The following is a 19,139-nucleotide window of genomic DNA, read 5'->3' on the forward strand; positions in this document are numbered from 1 at the left end:
GATATGACTGGCACTCCTGTCAAAGCCCTGCTCAACAACTGGAACATCCAAATGGCTCAGGTTGTTGACGCAATCACCCTTGAGCGCCGTCTCCTGCTTCGTGGAGCCCGCTTGGATCCCTGGTATATGCCAGAGTTTAGGGTGAGGAAGCAAACGGGGGATCGCTCTTACAAGAGTAGAGGAAAACTTGGGTCAAATGCAAATGAACACTGGTCAAGAAAGAAGAGAAAGGCATTTGAATATTCCTGAGTTCAATCATTATCAATCATTGTTAGGAAGAGTACCTCTTTGTGGATTAATTTATAGAGATAGCAGCCAAGACCAACCATAACCTTCCTGCCATGCACACCTCAGCATTAGCTTTCCAGGCAGTATGGAGATTTCTGGAGTCAAAGAACCTAGCTATGGAATATTTCTAAACAGCAGCGAGGCAGAGTAGCACAACAAAATGCTTCACAACAAAGGTCTCCTGTAAACTGATCTTGGAGAAGATCCCAAATTGGCCACAGTAGTTCAACTGAATCACACTGAATGGGCACAATGGAGGCAGGGAAGTAATATCCATTTTCTGCCATAGCCACCACCCAATAAGCTTTAAAATGTGTTTTGCACTATGTTCAGTTGTGTTTCATCTTATTTTCTTCCATTTGTACTGTATCACTTAGGAAACATTGATACTTGCATTTGTAGTTTTTAAAAAAATCCACGGAAAAACCAAATGTTTAGAACAAGCCTCCTATCATTGCTAGCATCAGCTCAAGTAAAGAGTGCTGGAGAAATTTTCCAGTGTTCTATTCAGAACATGGAAACAGTGATTAGTCCTACAAATCTGCAGATAACGCTCCTTCTTGACAGTATGAACAATAGACTCATTTTAAAGCAGAATGGCTTCCATTAGTCATTCAAAGGAACAAAACCAAGAAGGAGAGTCATGTTGCGTGCAAGACAAGAATTTCAAGCTATTTTGTTTTAGATTAGTGATACAGTTCTGTTGGTAGCAGATTTCTGAAATTTTGTTTGCATCAGCAAAAGGCTGAAGGAGACAAATCCCAGTAAGACTCATAGGACAACAATGAAAAATTTAAAATTTTCCGGGGGGAAATGCAAGAAATAGACAATACTGGGTATAATAAAGGAACGATCTTGAGTCAAGTCTATGGGTGCTTTGTATGTAAATAGTTCATATGTTCTGTATAGGAAATGTGGAATAGAAGCTATTTGGAAAGATAGGAAGTGACGCAGAACACTAATTGTACCCAAAACTCCCCTTAGTCCCCCAGCCTTTGACAAGAGTCAAGAGAATAAACTGAAAATGATTATAATTTGAAGACTAGGTCAATAGTTCATTAAGGGTCTGTCCCAAATTGATGTGCTTCAGGATGCTAAATGCCCAGCTTGGGTTTGTATTAAAGTAACTGTTGCATTGAGGAGTTGGAAAAGCAAGCAGAACCATTCCAATGGGATATCATTAGGAACAATCCAGTTTGTCTGGGGTAGCACCTTTCATCAATGAGATACGGCAGGATATTAAAAGAATTCAGAGAATGGCAAGAAACAAAGTTCTAAGGAAAGGCTGGAGGAACTTGTTACACCTTTTAATGTTAGGTATTTTATTTTTTTTTGCATGTTCTTTTTATGGCTCTTTTGTGGCTGTCAGTGAGTGCATGAATCAACTTTCTGCTTTCTCTCCAGAAAACAGAGAGGTAATTTCAAAAAGTAACAGCACTTTTTGAAAAACAGCAACTGTGATGTAGGTGCAGGGATGGAAAGGAAACCAAAGAAATAAAATGCATGCTGTATTTGCTAGAACTTAAAGAGCTCCCAGAATGTATGAGAAATGATGACAGAACTTGCTAAGGAGACAGTCCCTAAAGACAATTCCCAATTAAGCTTTTCTTGCAGCAGTAAACACAGGCCGAAGGAGGAAGGCACTCACTCCATATCACATCCCCAACATTCCTAAAATGTACTCTGCAAAGGCCCAGATGGCCAATGGAAGGCCCTCAGTTACAGGTAAGCAACCTGCTTTGCGGGGGGGGGGAGGGGGAGGACTTCTGCTTTTCCCCAATCTTAAAACTACAGCAACATTAATTCCATTGCAGACAAAATTGATTCCCAGTAGACTAGATCTGGTCTCATAAGAAGCCTGCTGGAATGTGGGGCAAAAGATAAATAGAATGACTACAAGGGAGATGTTTCTTTGTGGGTGTCCTTTTGCTAGATTGGCATCTGCTTCTGCCTACAAGGCCACAGACCAGGGATGGGAAAACTATGGCTCTCCAAATGTTGTTGGATTACAACTTTGTGACCATTGGCCATGCTGGTTTGGGCGGATGGGAGTAAGATTTCAACATTATCTGGAAAGCCACAAGTTCCCCACTCCTATTGTAAACAAAGAGGTACCATTTGCCAGCTAAGACAAATGGAATATTTGCACTGTGAAGATGTAAACCTGTGAATGTGCATGCAGTAGCTGGGGGAGACTCTATTACAGAAACCTTTTTAAAGATTCAGAATGTCATAAATATGCTATCAGAATAAGTCAGTAGGACCATCTATACTGGTGATTGCATTACCTTTCAGAAAATATTACTCGGTATTCAATAACGGTATGTGAAATACCATATTAAAAATTAAGTTAAGACATTTCTTACTTAACAGTTACATTCGGTGAAAGATTTTGGTGCTGATCAAGCATGCCTCATGTGAATCGACCGATGTTTGCATAGTGATTTAATGTAAAGATCTGGATGCCATTCAAAAGAGCTTTTTTTTAAATATATACAAAAGATAACTCAAGGATCTAAGCCATATTTAAAGCAATGTACAAAAAATACTTTAGCATTTAAAAGTGTTTCTTCACAATTCTTACAAAAATGAATGTACAATTTGATTTTGTCTTTAAAGATTACCTATGGAAGCAGGCCCATGACAAGGAAGCACAAAGCAAAGCGGCGTGGTTTTCCCACTCAAGGCAAAACACTGCACAGTTAAGTCATTTGGCTCTCTGGAAGGGGTGTATTCATCTTCTTCACCGTTTCCTTAGTTTATATAAATAGTTACATGGTCAAGGACTTAATATTTCATCCAAAACACGCAGAGCCGTTTCATAGAGGGTTCTGAAAACAAGAGCAGGGAGCAGCTGTGTAAGTTACACAAATGACTGGCAAATGAAGAGTTTTCCATTAACTAAAACATCTGCTTACTATGACATTTCTGATACTCTTATGCAAACGTATGGATGTCAGATTAAAATTAATTGCTTCACAGCACTATGAACTGGGTTTTGTACTGATTAGATTTATATCTCCTAGTCAAGGCCCCATCCTGGTGATCTTCCTATGCAGCTATGTATAAGGTTTCTTGTACCGAAGAGCTTATTGGGAGAGCATTGAGCTTCAAACAAAAGTACTCTGTCTCATATCCCCATTCCACGCTCTTGTGTACACTGTAATAAGAAAGAAACTTGCACAAGATGCTAACGGAAACAAGCCATGTTACCTTTGATGGATTCCTAAGATTTTAGAAATTTGATGCATTCTCACAATGAGAAAGATACTGGGGGTAAAGTACTCAAAGTCTTTATTAGCTAGTTCCAAGTATTAAGAACATTGTTTGTTTATTAACATGGAGAGACGTGGCTAAGAGTATCCATTTGCAAATGGCATTAGCTGGACTCTTTTAAAGAATTAAATAACATCTGATCACTGAATCAAAAACCACTGATGCATTCTATTGTATTTGATCTCATCTTGCATGACCTAATAAGTTCAATATACATGAAGTATGGAGAAAAGCAGAAGCTTTGCTGCTAACACATAGCTGCATGTGTTGTTCAAAAACTAAACAAAAAACCCCTTTAGAATTGCAAGAAAAAATGAAAGGCATTTCTTTCTTTCTTTCTTTCTTTCTTTCTTTCTTTCTTTCTTTCTTTCTTTCCATGCTCCGTGTGGGCCTCAAATAACTTATAACTCAACAAGATAGCTCAGTCAGGAGAGCATGAGATTCTGAACCTTAGGGTCATCAGTTCAAGCCCCACAATGTGCAAAACGATTCATGCATTGCAGAGGGCTGGACTAGATGACCCTCGTGGTCCCTTCTAACTTTGCAATTCTATTATGATACATAAGGCCAATGAGAAGATAAAATCTAAATGGCTTAAGACCAGACTGCTTCATATGGTTTTATGTACTATTATTGCAGATGTTCTGGTATTTTTAATGAATAGTGGTATATCAATATTTTTGCAAATAAAACAATGCATTACACACCAGCACTAGTATATATCTTTTCTACAAAGCAGAACGTAAACATTCCACCAAAGGTTTACCTTTCCATGCTGCTACCCTCTTCCTGGATAATCTCGCTGTATGATGTTAACTTCCTCTGAAGGGCAGATGCTATATCCTTTATGTATGATGGCCTATGCTTACCTGCTGAAAAACATGATTATGAAAACTAGTGAGCCTTACTGAGAAACAGAAATAGGTAGAACAGAAAAGGGAACAGAAACATTCCCCTAAGGTGTAAAAGTAAATCCACTAATCATGGCTGCACCAAAAGAATCCTTTCAAACTAGCCATGAATTCAATTGCCTTTTTGAACAGAGACAATAATTTGTTCTGGAAATCAAATAGCATTTTGTGAAAAATAAATACTACAAGGTATTTGCATTTATACAGAATCTGAAGTTTTCAGTAAGTGTTAGATCTTTGCCGCCCAAAAGAAACCTATTCAGGAAAATGCTAGAAATTTGGTTTTTTACCCCTTCTCCAATCATTTCTAGCACAGAATTTGCCCTTTAACTACCCCCCCCCCCCCGCAACACACTCAGAGTTCATGCTTTCATTCAGCTATCTATGACCTCAAACTCTCTCTTCTGGTTTGTCACAGTTAGGTTTTTTACCCCAATATGAATCACTCAACATTTACAGTTGTTAAACCTCATTCTCCATTTTAACACCTATTCAAGCTAGCTTGCAGAGATTCCCTTGTAGCATTTCGCAGTCTGCTTGTGTTTCCAACATCTCGGATAATTTGACATCATCTGCAAACTTGGTTACTTCCCTGCTCACCCAACTTCAAATCATTTTTAACAAGTTAAGTGGCCTTGGTCCCTATACAGATCCTTAGGAAAGTCATACTTATCTCCCTCTCTTAGGAGAACCAGTTTACTTCCAATGCCTGCTTCTTGATCTTTTACTAGCAAGCTTTAACTAGCAAGCTTATTCTAAAGTCTTTGATAAGGGGTTGTCAAAAGCAATTCGGGAGTCCAAAAATCGGAATTAAACTTGTGCAACTTTCAATGATTTCAAAGTCTTGTTTTTACTCACCTTTAATTAAAGCAACAATGTACACAGTTGCTGCAATGCTGACAATCCCTTCAATTTCTTCAGACTCAATGGACTCTGTTAACTCCTTTAGAAAAGATCTAAGAATGAACGGAATATGCATTAAATATACAAGTAAAGAGGGGGGGGGGGAATAGCTTTCAGAGTTCTTAGGTTTAAGATCCTGTGCAAAACTCTTAATAACTTCAAGGCACTGTTACCAAATCAATTGCTGTCACTTCGCCCTCTCCAGGAACCTCAGAACAGCTACTTCCTTTCTCCACCTTTGGCCCAGTTTTCTCCCTTCCCTCCTACCTCAAACTTTCCACTTCAGCCTCTCTAGGCAGACCATAGCCCTAATCCTTTCCTAGTTAACTCCCTCCATTCCAGTGTATCTGGGTGAGGAGGTGGGCAAATAGGACAAAACACCACATCTCCATTGTTAGCATGACAATAATAGAATTCTCGAGTTGGAAGGGGCCATGAAGGTCAACTAGCCCAACCCCCTGCAGTGCGGGGATCTTTTGCCCAACATGAACTCTCGACTCTGAGATTAAGAGTCTCATGCTCTACCTACTGCACAAGCATTTAGAAACATAAAGTCACCAACCTAGTAGAACTAAATAGTCTCTCATATATATATATATATATATATATATATGTGTGTGTGTGTGTGTGTGTGTGTGTGTGTGTGTGTAGCTAGAGGGAGAATCCTTCTAGATGTAACCCACTGTGATGGAAACATAAGTAAAGATGACAACATCCTTTGTATAATTCAGCGACTCGTGTCTTTTGCCCAACAGCAACCTTTACTTCCACAACAATCTCTAACCCAACTTGATCACATCCAATTTACTGCCAAAAATTCTCGTGCCCACAATCTCCCTTCAGCTCCCTCTTTTGGTTATTCCAATATATTGGTATACCATGTGGTCCTCACAGAGGGTCTTTTTCTAAACAGACCAATTACCTGTACTACAGTAAATGCTCTGCCCTGTTTGCAAAATACAGTCGTACCTTGGATCCCAAATGCATTGCGAGTTAAATGTTTTGGCTCCCAAATGCCACAAACCTGGAAGTGAGTGTTCCAGTTTGCGAATGTTCTTTGGAACCCGAACATCTGATGGGGCTTCTGCGGCTTCCAATTGGCTGCAGGAGCTTCCTGCAGCCAATTGGAAGCTGTGCATTGGGTTCTGAACATTTTGGAAGTCAAACAGACTTCCGGAACAGATTCCATTCGATTTCCGAGGTACGACTGTATCACCTTTGCTAGAAATACATTGCTTCATGTATCAAAGAATTACAATCACCCTCTTTACAATGGCAGCTCAGTTATCTTACAATTAACCCATAATGATGTTTCCTTCACTGTTAATCGTAGCTCATCCACCGACCAATAACCAAATTCAATTGCTCACCTCTCAAAGCGATTTACAATTCATGCTACAAAGCATGGATCCTTCCATGTACCAAAGTCTACCATTTTGCCATCCACAGAGTCCGTCCACACATTTATCCCTCGGCTATGCACCAGCAATATTTAATTAAATATCTTTCCCACTATCATTATTTATTTTGTTTATGAATTGCTTCCTCAAGCAACTCACCATGCAACAACATATATACAACTGCCTGTGAACTACACCCTATCTGAATGAGGGAAACCGAGTACAATCATATTCAGCTTCTCATGTTGCATTTGAAAGTGAAAATGGCAAAATATTCAGTCTTCTAGGAGTAATGCACCACTGCCACCCAATACACGCTCACACTTTTCTTACTAGGAAATAGTTCTCATGAGAAAGGAAGTGCATTTCAACACTGAGCTAAACTGATGATAAAGTATGGTTTCAGCAGCAATGGTTACAAGAAAGATAGATTTTAGATTCAAGGACTGTATGTGGCAAAAATGGTAGTTTCAAATGCAACATGTTCCTGATCCCTGGAAACTGAACAGTTCAATATGAGCTCTAAAACTGTGGTTTTTTAGATTAATGTTGTCAAATACAGAAATAAGTACAGTATATGAATAGAAGTAAGTACATGAATAGTTAAACAGGTTCTTAGTAAATAGATTTCCAGGTTAAACCAAGTATAACAGACTAGGGCATGTCATTGTAGAGGGAGAACCTTAATTTTTGCAAATTTCTTCGGTGCGTGGTCTTAAAACTGACTGTCCGTCATTCTGCTCCAATACATATACTTGAGAAACTGAAGCAACTTGGAAGTCTTTGTTCTTCCATTTTGTTCTAGGAAATGCATAGTAGAATAGGCTTCAACTAGATAGCTTAAAGCCCAGGATGGGGTGGAGTGGGAATAACAGTAGCTTGCTTCAAGATAAAGGCATTGACTGGAGAACAGCTTGTCACTTACTGCCAAGGCAGAGACCACCATGTGGGGGAGGAGAGTTCTAAGGAGGTGGTCTTCTTTCCTCTCTCTGATACAGCTGTCAAACAAAGCCAAGGAACACAGCCCAATTGCCTGGGGTTGGGGGCCCCATAGTGGCAATCTACAGTGCATTTTGATAAGGGCAACTGCATGTATCCCAAGCAGTGATGACCAAATATGTATATTTAAAGTAGAACCCATTTTCCTGGATTTTTTAATTATAATTTTTAAATGTAGGGTGGATCAACATTGCAGGCCTAAAATAGCTGTTTGTATTATGTTTGAAGAATGGTAAAACTAGTCTTCAACATACTAGTGCTAAATTAAGGTTCCAGTAAAAAAGAAAGTATAGCTAAATGCATTCAGGCTGCCATTATAAAGTGTAGGTCTGAAGGAGCTCTTAAAGGTAAAGGGACCCCTGACCGTTAGGTCCAGTCGCAGATGACTCTGGGGTTGCGGCGCTCATCTCGCTTTACTGGCCGAGGGAGCCAGTGTACAGCTTCCGGGTCATGTGGCCAGCATGACTAAGCCACTTCTGGCAAACCAGAGCAACGCACTGAAACGCTGTTTACCTTCCCGCCAGAGCGGTACCTATTTATCTACTTGCACTTTGACGTGCTTTCGAACTGCTAGGTTGGCAGGAGCAGGGACCAAGCAATGGGAGCTCACCCAGTCGCGTGGATTTGAAATGCTGACCTTCCAATCGTCAAGCCCTAGGCTCTGTGGTTTAACCCACAGCGCCACCCGTGTCCCTAGGAAGGAGCTCTTACCAATTTGGAAAATAAAGGAAGAAACAAATAAAAAGCCTAGCATAAAAGTTGGCTGATAAGACATGGAGATCTGCCAGTGGATATTAACTGCCTTTGTATCTACAAGGAATTAAAGCTTGGCTCCAGTTCATACTTACCCCATCAGCTCTCTCTTTCGCATGCTCATGTAAAGCACTGCCATCAGCAGCCCACATAACACTCAAGGGTTCAACTGCATGGTACAGGGAGGGAAGGTACACTTGCTCCTCCGCAATGTGGGCAGGAGTATAAGCAAGAAGAAATGGGGCTATCTGCTTTGCCGCATACATTTGGGGGGTGGGGATAGAAAGAACTTACCTGACCACATTTGCTGACTTGTTCACTATTGCCATCAAAATACTTGAAAGTGGGGGGAGTTCTGAAAAAGACTTATGTGGAGTCAGCTCTTCTGGAGTGGACGCCTAAAGCGGAAGAAACCCAAAGAGACTCTATTCAGGCAAACTGGAAGTGAATACACAGCATGCAAAGAATTTTGATACTTTAAGTTTATGTAATATTTCACCAGAACCGGAACAGCCAGAAAAAGAATTACTAGATGTCTACAATTAGGATTTTAAAAAAGGAAAGCTGACAGGCGGAAGGAGCATTCAGCTCCTATTGTCTCGTTACTTGATACCGTTATTGAGGCAAAGCATAGAGCCAGCCAATTCTTGCTCAGCCCCCTGCCATGTCCTAGAATGTGTACTGGAGATCTTATTTTTTAAAAAAAACAAAACACTGGAACATGTGCATGCAGAATAGCACCTAATAACAAAAGTGCAGTTTTTCTAAGGATTAGGAAGCCAATCCATTTTATGAGTGAATGAGAGGTCATGAGAAATGGCTTTGGAAACTGCCATCCCCCTGACAAAAGCAGTACTTCCTACATGACATTATCTCAAACAGTACATTAGCTATTGTTGTGGCTTTGATAGGGGAATGCACACTAAGCTGTAACAGCTCTGAAATGTCTGTTGCACCTGTTGGCATTCAGAGCAGTGTGAAGGTTGACAGTGGCTTAATAGTAAATTTAGGGGTCATAACTAACGGGGAACTGATGGCATAGTGCTTTCTTATTGGGTAGGAATGAGGGGAGGGTGTCCATTGACCAGCTTGAGGTCTGAACTGGCAGCTATCACTTGAAAATCTCATTCAAAGTACCATTACCAAGTCCTTCAGCTCTGTGTCCTTGACACAGCCCTTACTAAAGTGTGACTCTTCCAAGCACGCTTTTGCCGTTCGGTTGAGTGAATTCCACATTTGAATGAGCAATGATTAAGTGAGGGAAAAAGTATGCATAGGAGTGTGTAATTGTTTTAGAGCTTTTGTAGCACTCATCATCAATGCAGCTACATTATTATTATTTGGCTCGTGTCCTCACAGATCTGCAACTTAACAACAATGAAGCTGCCATTTCTTGGGGACTTTAGGCTAGGGCCTGGAGAATGGTATGAAATCACATGACAGCTCATATGAAGTTCAGATCTGGCCTGTAAGCTGCCTAGATAGGAGACAACTTGGAAGCCATACAATTCATTAGCCACTCTGAGCTCATCCATGAAAATACTACTACTACTACTACTACTACTACTACTACTAATAATAATAATAATAATAATTTATTATTTCTATGAAAAAGAAATGGAAACAAATTGTGCAGATCTGAACAGACAGCTGGACTAGATGTGATGTTTCTAGAATCAGCCTTCACTCTACTGGTGTCCCAAGAATTTGCTTAGGTAGTGTCCATTGTATGCTTGAAAACTGCCCGAACACCCCTCAGCATATTTCCCCAAAGCCTTGGTTATTCATAGGTCCTTGAGAAACTGGATCCAATACCAGTAAACATGTCACAGCAGAGCTGAGGCTTGGTATATACCCTGGCTGGGCTCCCTGATTGGGGTCCACACCAAACAAAGGGAATGGTAATTGTCAGGATTTCTTGCACAGAAGACAGCAAGTTGGATGACCATTCCTCCTCCCCCCCTCCCCAGTTTATGTCTGGCAAGACATTTATTTCAGATAATTTTGAGCTGCTAAAAAATATCTAAGTGGTATACAAAAACACAACACAGAAAACGTAAGTCTGTATAATAAAAACAAATGCAAAAAACCCCCAAAAACCCCAGTAAAACATTATTCTAAGAAACAAAGACAGAAATTCAGCAGCTGTGCTCCTCATCCAAGAAGCTAAGTGTGATAGCTTTAAGATTTCTGGTGCAGCCTATGTCTCATTTCTTTCTTCTGAGGGGGAAGCACAGAGCAACAGACGGCAAAAGCTAATCAGAAGATACAGTTTAAAATGCTTCTTTCATGGTTGTTAGCAAAGAACCAGGAGGGAAGATACTGGTCCCCATGTCTCACCTTACAAAAGGTCACTGACAGCATCGAAGTAATAATAGGGGCCAAGCATTCCTTTAGCCTTTCAGTTTTGCAGAACATTCTACATTTTGCTCACTGGAATTTTGCGTGACGGATTACTGCCATGAGAACCTTCAGGCTGAATTTCAATTCCCATAAGAATGATAGTGAGACATGAAGCATTTCTAATAACCTTGAGGCCAAAATCTTTGACGTGTAGACCAGTGGTGGTTCCCCACTTACAGCAGACAGCGGCTGCAAGTCTGGAAAGTATTCCACACCACTCTCTCCTTTTCTTCCCATCAGTGCCGCTGCCACCTTTATACTTCTTGTTTTAGGTATTGGTCAAGGTGAGCAGAGCCACTCAGAACTCACATTTTCAGTTCAGGTAGAATCAATGCTTGTTAGAAGTCCCCCTCATCCCCAAACAATCTATCCAGCTTTTCTGAGTGGACATGTGGGCTTGAACATATTTTAAAGGCTCTTAGGAAGCAGAGTCCATGGAAAACAGATACTCCTAGCATGCTTCATAGTAGCAGTAGCTAAGCCTGTGGTACACTCTACATTAATTTGGACTATAGCTCCCATAATTCCTGACTCTAATGGCTGAGGCAAGCTACAACATCTGGAGGGTCACAGATTAGTCACCACTCTAGACCATCAACTGTATATAAGATGGGTAAAAAAAAAAAAGTAGCATTATTCAAGATAAATGAAAGGTAGTTTGTTAACTGGCACTGGATTTTTGTTGTTATATCTAAACTCTTCCAAAAACTGAAGACAAGCCAGTTTCTCCAACAATAATAAATTTATGGTAAGGTTATTAGACAATAAAAATGAACCACAGTTTTATAGCTGTAATAAAAAGTGCAACAGCAAGCAATTTATATTCACAAGAATAAGAACTTGGATTTATGGTGACATTCTTTTTATAAAATACACTGAGTATACAAGTTAGTACAAAAAATATATCTCAGCACCAATTCACTAATAAACCTGTGCATGATCACTTGATACCTCCCTTTCCCTTCATGCTTACAGAGCATTTTCAGAAAGGAAGCAAAACAAAGCCTTGTACCTTGTGTTGCAAGGTGTAGCCTGTCTCGACTACTGTTGCAGCAAGCAGAGAAGAAAGGACTCCATGGTGAACAGCTGGACAAGTCAAAGCAGAACACTGAACCACATGTACAAATTCTCGAAGAGGCTCCTGAACAGAATGAATGAACTAGAACAAATAAAAAATAGTTTTATATTATATTATAATTCTGTTTATTTATATCCACATATTCCCCAGACTGGAACACAAAAGACAGTGTACACAAATTAAAATACAAATAAAATACAGAAGACAAACATATAGAAGGTAATACAGTACAGTGGTACCTCGGGTTACATACACTTCAGGTTACATATGCTTCAGGTTACAGACTCCACTAACCCAGGAATAGTGCTTCAGGTTAAGAACTTTGCTTCAGGATGAGAACAGAAATTGTGCTCCGGCGGCGCAGCGGCAGCAGGAGGCCCCATTAGCTAAAGTGGTGCTTCAGGTTAAGAACAGTTTCAGGTTAAGAATGGACCTCCGGAATGAATTAAGTACTTAACTTGAGGTACCACTGTAGTTTCCTGCCAACCTAGCAGTTCGAAAGCACAAAGTGCAAGTAAATAAATAGATACCACTCCAGTGGGAAGGTAAACGGCGTTTTCATGTGCTGCTCTGGTTCGCCAGAAGCGGCTTAGTCATGCTGGCAACATGACCCAGAAGCTGTCTGCGGACAAACGCCAGCTCCCTCGGCCCATAAAGCGAGATGAGCGCCGCAACCCCAGAGTCGGTCACAACTGGACCTAATGGTCAGGGGTCCCTTTACCTTTACCACTGTAGTTAAAAAGTAATTAAAATGCAGATAGTAAAAAAAGCACATCACTATTTAAAGGCTGTTAGAATAAAACAGTCTTGGAACTTGGAACTGTTGGAACTTGCCAACAGAACAAGGGAGTCAGTCTAGCTTCTCTAGGATGGGAGTTTCAGAGTCTGAGAGCAGCCGCTACCAAATATCCCTGTTAGGGTGGCAGGATCAAGAGAAGGGCTTCCCCTGAAGGTGTCAGAACGCGGGCGGGTTTGCATGGCAGAATGTGGTCCTGGGCCTAAGCTTTAGAAGTCATAAACAGCCCTTTGAATAAACAGATTTAGATTCCTCAAGGATAACACTTTCAGAGAGAACAAGAGTTATGAGTCTGTTTTCAGGAGTTTAATCATTTGGGCAGAGCTGCACAACTCAGAGCAGAGAAAATCTTCATGAAAGTCGTAGCATCTTAAAAACATGTACCCAGTAACAGCAGTCTACAAAGAGCATTGAAGGTGAACTGCCTACTTTCATGTGGAAGAGGGGACAAGTCTCGCACCCAGTTCCAGCCAGCCCATGCAAGCAGTGCAGCATCACTAGATCGTTTGAGAAAGTGGAGGATGGAAGGAAGTACATGCACTTTCCCATGTTGGTACTATGACACAAATCTTAGAACAGTAAAATTAATTAACGTGCTCCAATTCTTTGCTGCTTAGAAACAACCCAAATCGTGATCAACAGCCCAGTTCCAATAGTCTGTGCAGAATTGTTTTTCCAATATAAAGAGTGTTAAAAGGCTCAAGAAGAAACAGGGTCATGAATCCTTATGAAACTGAAACTAAGAATTAATGCTGACAAAGGGATTAAACAACCTCACTACGAAATGGAAATACTGTATAGGAGTCAAGTAGCAGTGAAAGTGGAGGTAACACATTTCTGGCAAGGTTGCTATAAGGAAACAGCTTCGGAATAGTGACATACAAAGCTTGAAGACACTACTTAAGCTAGTCCATCATCCTTTCACACTTGTACCAGCACTGAATTTCAGGCAAGCCCTTCATCAGAGACACAGGGGAGAAATCATGGCACCAACGTCTATGAAAGCTATTGAAAAGCCTGCTATGAAAACTAATGACCACTTTATCCCTTCATCAAGCAGTAATTTTGCTTGTCTGGGCAGATTGTTGGTATATATAAAATGTATACTGTTACTTCTTCCTTTTAACTGGTGTGTTTCTCTGTGTTTCTTTTTATGAGCTCTTGCCTTTCATTTTTTAAAAGTTGGTTTAAGAGTAAAAGTAGGCATCAAAGGGACAGACATTTCCTTGCTATAGAGAAAAATCAATACCCCCTATTTCTTTGGAGGCTATTCTCCCAAGTTATGGTATCTATATTCTTTCGTGAGCAACAGCCATGCCTGGCCAATACAGCCGTGATTGTCAAACGGAAAAGTGTTCACATCACCTTAAAGGTTTCACTCCCCAATAATTGTAGATAGAATAAGTCATTCATTTGGCAAGAAACAAGCTGGCCAACTTCATATGCAACAAATACCTGGATTCCTTCTTCACGCTGTCTTCTGAGTCTCAGTGCCATACATTCTAGAATCTTCTGGAACATCTTCTGAACATTGTCAAGAAGCTCTTCCCAGTCACTGCTATCAGTATTATGGGCTAAAGAAGCTTCAACCATCTCTCTCAGGATACCAAGTAACATTGGAATGCAGACATAGCCTCTGTCTAAGCAAAGAAAAACTGAATTAACTATCAGAATTCAGAGTTTAAGCTATGCTATGCCACCCCATATAACTGTCTGTCTGTCTGTCTGTCTGTCTAATGGCCAATTAATTCCTGGAGATTATTGATCCTATGATCTTTCAATATTTATTGATTTAATTAATTTATTGCATTTATATCTCACCTTTTTCTCCAAGGCACTCAAGGTAAGTTACATGGTTCTGCCCTTCTCCCATTTAATCCCTACAACAACCCTGTGAGATACTATGTTAGGCTGAGAGGCAGTGACTGGCCCAAGGTCACCCAGAAAGCTTCATGGTATCCAGGGAGCCTGTGGCACAATGAGTCAGTGCATCTGGCTGTTAACCAGAAGGTTGGTGGTTTGAGCCCATCCAGGGACAGCTGTGGGCAGAATTTCTGCATTGCAAGGGGTTGGACTAGATGGCCCTCAGGGTCCCTTCCAACTCGACAATTCTACGATTCTACGGCTGAGTGGGTATTTGAACCTTGGCTTCCTAGGTCCTACTCAGACACTCTAACCACTAAACCACATCAATGTCACAGGCATTCCTCACCACTTTAGCTCCTATATGAAGTTACAGTACCCTATGCACACTCTTTTTCTGCAAGGTAGCAAAACAGGATTTGACCTATATCCCCATCATGTCTCTTTCCACCCATGCCATGGATGCCAGGTGTCCTACCTGGTTTCTTGCACATGTGCACACAGAATGCCTATTCATCCAGAAACAAAGACAGCCAAAGACTACTCAAGAATAGGCTTTCTTAGCCTGAAACAAAGGGCTGCCCAAGTGTCAACCTAATGATATATTCAGAAGAGCATATAGTGAAGCTGCCAATTATGTGCATCAACAGAGTCGAGGCTGCTGCATAGACACTGTGGACATCATAATAATAAAGGACAGAAGCGAGGAGCCTCAGGGTTGGAGAATGACTGTGGCTCTCCAAGCCTCTCTCTCTGGCACTCAGAATCTGTCTCCCTAGGCCATACGCCCTCAGTGGCCTGGCCAAGCATTTTTGCCCAACTGAAATGTGTCCATGAACTCAGATAAAAGCTCTTGCTTAGAGAGGGGCATGTGAGTGGGTGTAGAAACTAGCCTACTCTACCGAAGGTAAAATTGACATTTGTTGCTCTGCCTACAACTGACCCGTGGTCCATGGAAGGCTGTCCAGAAGGCAATGCGGCTTTCAGACTGAAAAAGGACCCCCATTTCTAATACAGGAGAGGAACTGTTTTGGCTCTATGGCTTTACTATCCAATTAATGCACTCAGAAAAGGAGGTATTTTGGTGAAGTAGTTAAAAGAGCAATATCTTACTAGGTATATTCTGTAGGGTAATCATTGAACTGTGATTATAGTATCTGTGCTGGATTTGCTTTGTTCTCTGCATCAGAGACACGTCACTGCTATCTAACTGCTTGCACAATATGCAGTTCAGGCCCACCTCTGGAACTAGTACTTTCTAGAACAGCATTTATAAAATTCATTTTAGTATCAACAGCTGAATTGCACAGTCATTATATAACTTATTTGTTATTACTGCGTACAGAAACCTACTTGTATCAACAATGTCATTAGCTTACTACAATTTATACCATTTGGACAGAATCCAGTATTGTACAAGCAAACTTCATGATGTGAAGCCCCACTATATGAATTAGACTTCTCTCCTTCCTCTTGCAGCACCTCAAAGAAGATTATGAGGGTTGCATGGAAGAGGAGAGGAAGGTAAAGTTCTACTTGTCCATAGATGGCATCGGATGCAACCCTTATAAATATGTATTTTATTACACAATGTTTTTTCCAATGTTGCTAATTTTCTCTTCTCTGGGATCTACTTTGTATGTTTACCTTGCATACTGGTGTGTGTGTCTGTGTATGCATGTGTATACACAACGTTTAAAGTACATAGTTTCACAAATTTTAATTTTGGAAATGTGGAATCCTTGTCATGTTTTAAAGGCTTATGGGCCAAACAATGTATCTTAACCACACAAAATAAAAGGCAGCATTAATTAGCCAGAAACATACCTGTGTGTATGATGACAATGGTCAAGTTCAAAAGGTGTGCCTGAAATTCTGAATCACCAAGGCCAACAGCTATAACATCTTTGCAAACTGTCAGGTAATTCTACATATGAAAAGTTGAAATATATTAAGATTTTTGTGCATGACCAGTATTTAATATTTAGATGCAGTTATTAAGCAGTTATTGAGATTAAAGCATGCTTGAGATTAGGAAATGGATGACAAGTTGTTAGCAAGCTAGGAAATACGATTAATTTTTAAAATTTCTGTTAAACATTTTTGTTGTTATTAATTTTTTAAAAATCCACTATTCCATAATGTCAGCTCATTTTTTACAGTTTTAATCCAAAAAAAGAGTAAATAAGCTCTTGCTATTGGATCAACTTTTATAGGTGAATAAACAAACTTTACAGTGCTACCCTTCAAGCAGAATAACTGAAGGGCAGTTATTTTATAGACATAGGGAGTTTATTTAATCATCCCATTAGCTAATATTAAAATTACATGTTTCTTAAGAAGCCAGACTCATGTTTTATCACGCATTTCCTAAGTAAATAGCAGAAGAGTGCTTTGAAGGATTTAGCATCTACAGTCCTTTGTTCCACTGGCTGTTACTAGCACAACTCTTGAGGAGCTCACCCTTGTAAAAACCAAAAATGAACGACAAAATGATCCTGCAATCGATATTAGACATCAAACCACAGTTAAGGAAGCTTAGCTATGATTTTTCATGGCATCTGATCTGACATCTCATGGTCTGAAAGCCAGTCAGCAAATCAGAGTCTAAGGCCATGGTTTGAACAAGTTTCTGTACAAATTGACAAACCATAGGCATGGCAGTTAGTCTACCTCTTAAGGCTGTTGCACCACATAAACAAGAGCACACAGCTAAGGAAGAGAAGAGTAAGTGAAGCAACCGTAAGTATCTTGGAAGAGTGAGATGAAAATATAATAAAGTAAAAGGAAACAAATCATAGGTGAGCACAAGCAGCTCTAAATTATGGACTGCACCTGTGTTTCTCTGGTGTGAGGTCTCAATTGAGCCAGTGTGAGGTACTGCACTAATTCAAAATACATGAGAAAACCCCCACAACATGCACATACATTTTACCTGAACCACCAGCTGAGAGGTTTCATTGGGCTGCTCTATGTTGCCTTCCTGTTCATCTATTTCAAAAGCAGGCAGAATGCTACTTTCTATCCAAGCTCCTGCTTTCTCCAAAGCTGACAGGTACTCCTGCCCTTCAGAGGCAAACTGTTAAGATGAAAACAGAAGCAAATATGTGATATAATATATTCAGATTCTGAGAGCTATTGCTGCTCAAACGCAGAGCAACTCTTGACATGACAGTACCTTATACTGAAGATGTATATTTAATCTGCAATACAGACTGAAGGCTCTCAGTGCAGTTGCAGGGTAAAAGGGATGCCTTGCATCAGATCCTCTACTAGAAGAGCCTAGAACATCCTGAAATGCAAAAATCATACTTAGGAAGAAAACAATCTGAACATGCTGCACAGAGATTTTGAGGAGTGGAGGATATTTATGAGTAAAGGTAATTCACATCTTAGGTGGGGTTTACATTCCTCGCCATCACACACATAAGCAAAATAAGTGTGAAGCTAGAACGATCCCCGGAACTGACAACATGAACCATAAACCAATACAAAAGAGGCTAATTGTTCATTCTATTGAGAAAATTACACTAGGCAACCTAGCTACCCAATTCTGATGATGCACTGGATGCTCACCCTCAAATAAAATGTGAATCCATACACCTGAAGTAAACGGCCAGTATCGCCCATCTGGCATATTGCCACATTGCCCACTTTAACCTAGTTTAAGTGTCACTCCAGCAAGCATATATTAGCATGCACTGCATCATCCTGTTCAAACTGTTCCATTTTATTACAGAGCTTGCACAATAAAAGACAAAAAGACTTGTGCTTGTGAGGAAATACAGACACATCACTGTAGTCAAGATCTTTCTCATGGTAGTTTCTGTATTAAGTAATCTGCACAATCCTGCTGCTCCTTGCAAATGCAAAGGTTCCAGGTTGGAGCAAATATAGAAGAACAGAAGTATAATTATCATATATCGTTTATCTTTTGGGAATCTTTGACCAATATTATCAAGCAATGTTAATCTGAACTGACATAGTCTGATAACACTATGTATACATTCTGAACAGAGATGAAGATTTTTACATCAATTTGACCCACAATAAAATATAAACTCTTAGGCAACATATGAAGGCTACATTTTGTTGGAATAAGTTGCTTCAAAGGTTTACTGGATGATTATGGAGCAGAGAAAGATATCCACAAGGCAGATAACAGCAGAAAACCTTATATGTTACTTGCTGGCATTAATTCAGATTGCCATACAGTACTGTGGAAGAGTGAAATCTAACCTTTGCAGCTTCAAGAGCTTTCAAAAGATGGTCCAGGTTCTCTTTGGGGAGTGACAGGAGACATTCCCGATTCATGTAATGAGTCAGCAAATACTCCATATAATCAAGCGCCAATTCTGGTTTCGACTCATGTGTCTCCTGGATACGTACTCGCCGTTCAGAAGTGCCATTACTCTAAATACAAAGAGAAAAGAGCTCCTTTATATTTAAACAGTAGGAAGATGTCATTT

General features: G+C 40.2%; 1 protein-coding gene across 5 annotated transcripts in view; it reads right to left on the reverse strand.

Moving 5' to 3' along the window:
• Positions 1-2,718: 2,718 nt before the first annotated feature.
• The window catches only part of NCAPG2 (non-SMC condensin II complex subunit G2), a 37,247-nt gene continuing 20,826 nt past the window's right edge, over positions 2,719-19,139 (reverse strand). For 4 of the 5 annotated variants that reach the window (XM_028750856.2, XM_077936754.1, XM_077936755.1 and 1 more), the window contains 10 exons: positions 18,910-19,083; positions 17,849-17,962; positions 17,606-17,749; positions 16,498-16,597; positions 14,263-14,447; positions 11,946-12,092; positions 8,825-8,928; positions 5,334-5,431; positions 4,331-4,436; positions 2,719-3,119 (listed from right to left, as the gene is read on the reverse strand). In XM_028750856.2, coding sequence (XP_028606689.2) covers positions 3,068-3,119; positions 4,331-4,436; positions 5,334-5,431; positions 8,825-8,928; positions 11,946-12,092; positions 14,263-14,447; positions 16,498-16,597; positions 17,606-17,749; positions 17,849-17,962; positions 18,910-19,083 — 1,224 coding nt within the window. In that variant the 3' untranslated portion in view covers positions 2,719-3,067. The remainder of the gene's footprint in view (positions 3,120-4,330; positions 4,437-5,333; positions 5,432-8,824; positions 8,929-11,945; positions 12,093-14,262; positions 14,448-16,497; positions 16,598-17,605; positions 17,750-17,848; positions 17,963-18,909; positions 19,084-19,139) is intronic. The other variant, XM_077936757.1, reaches the window with a different exon arrangement.

The sequence above is a fragment of the Podarcis muralis genome, chromosome 12, assembly GCF_964188315.1.
Source record: "Podarcis muralis chromosome 12, rPodMur119.hap1.1, whole genome shotgun sequence".
Lineage (NCBI taxonomy): Eukaryota > Metazoa > Chordata > Lepidosauria > Squamata > Lacertidae > Podarcis > Podarcis muralis.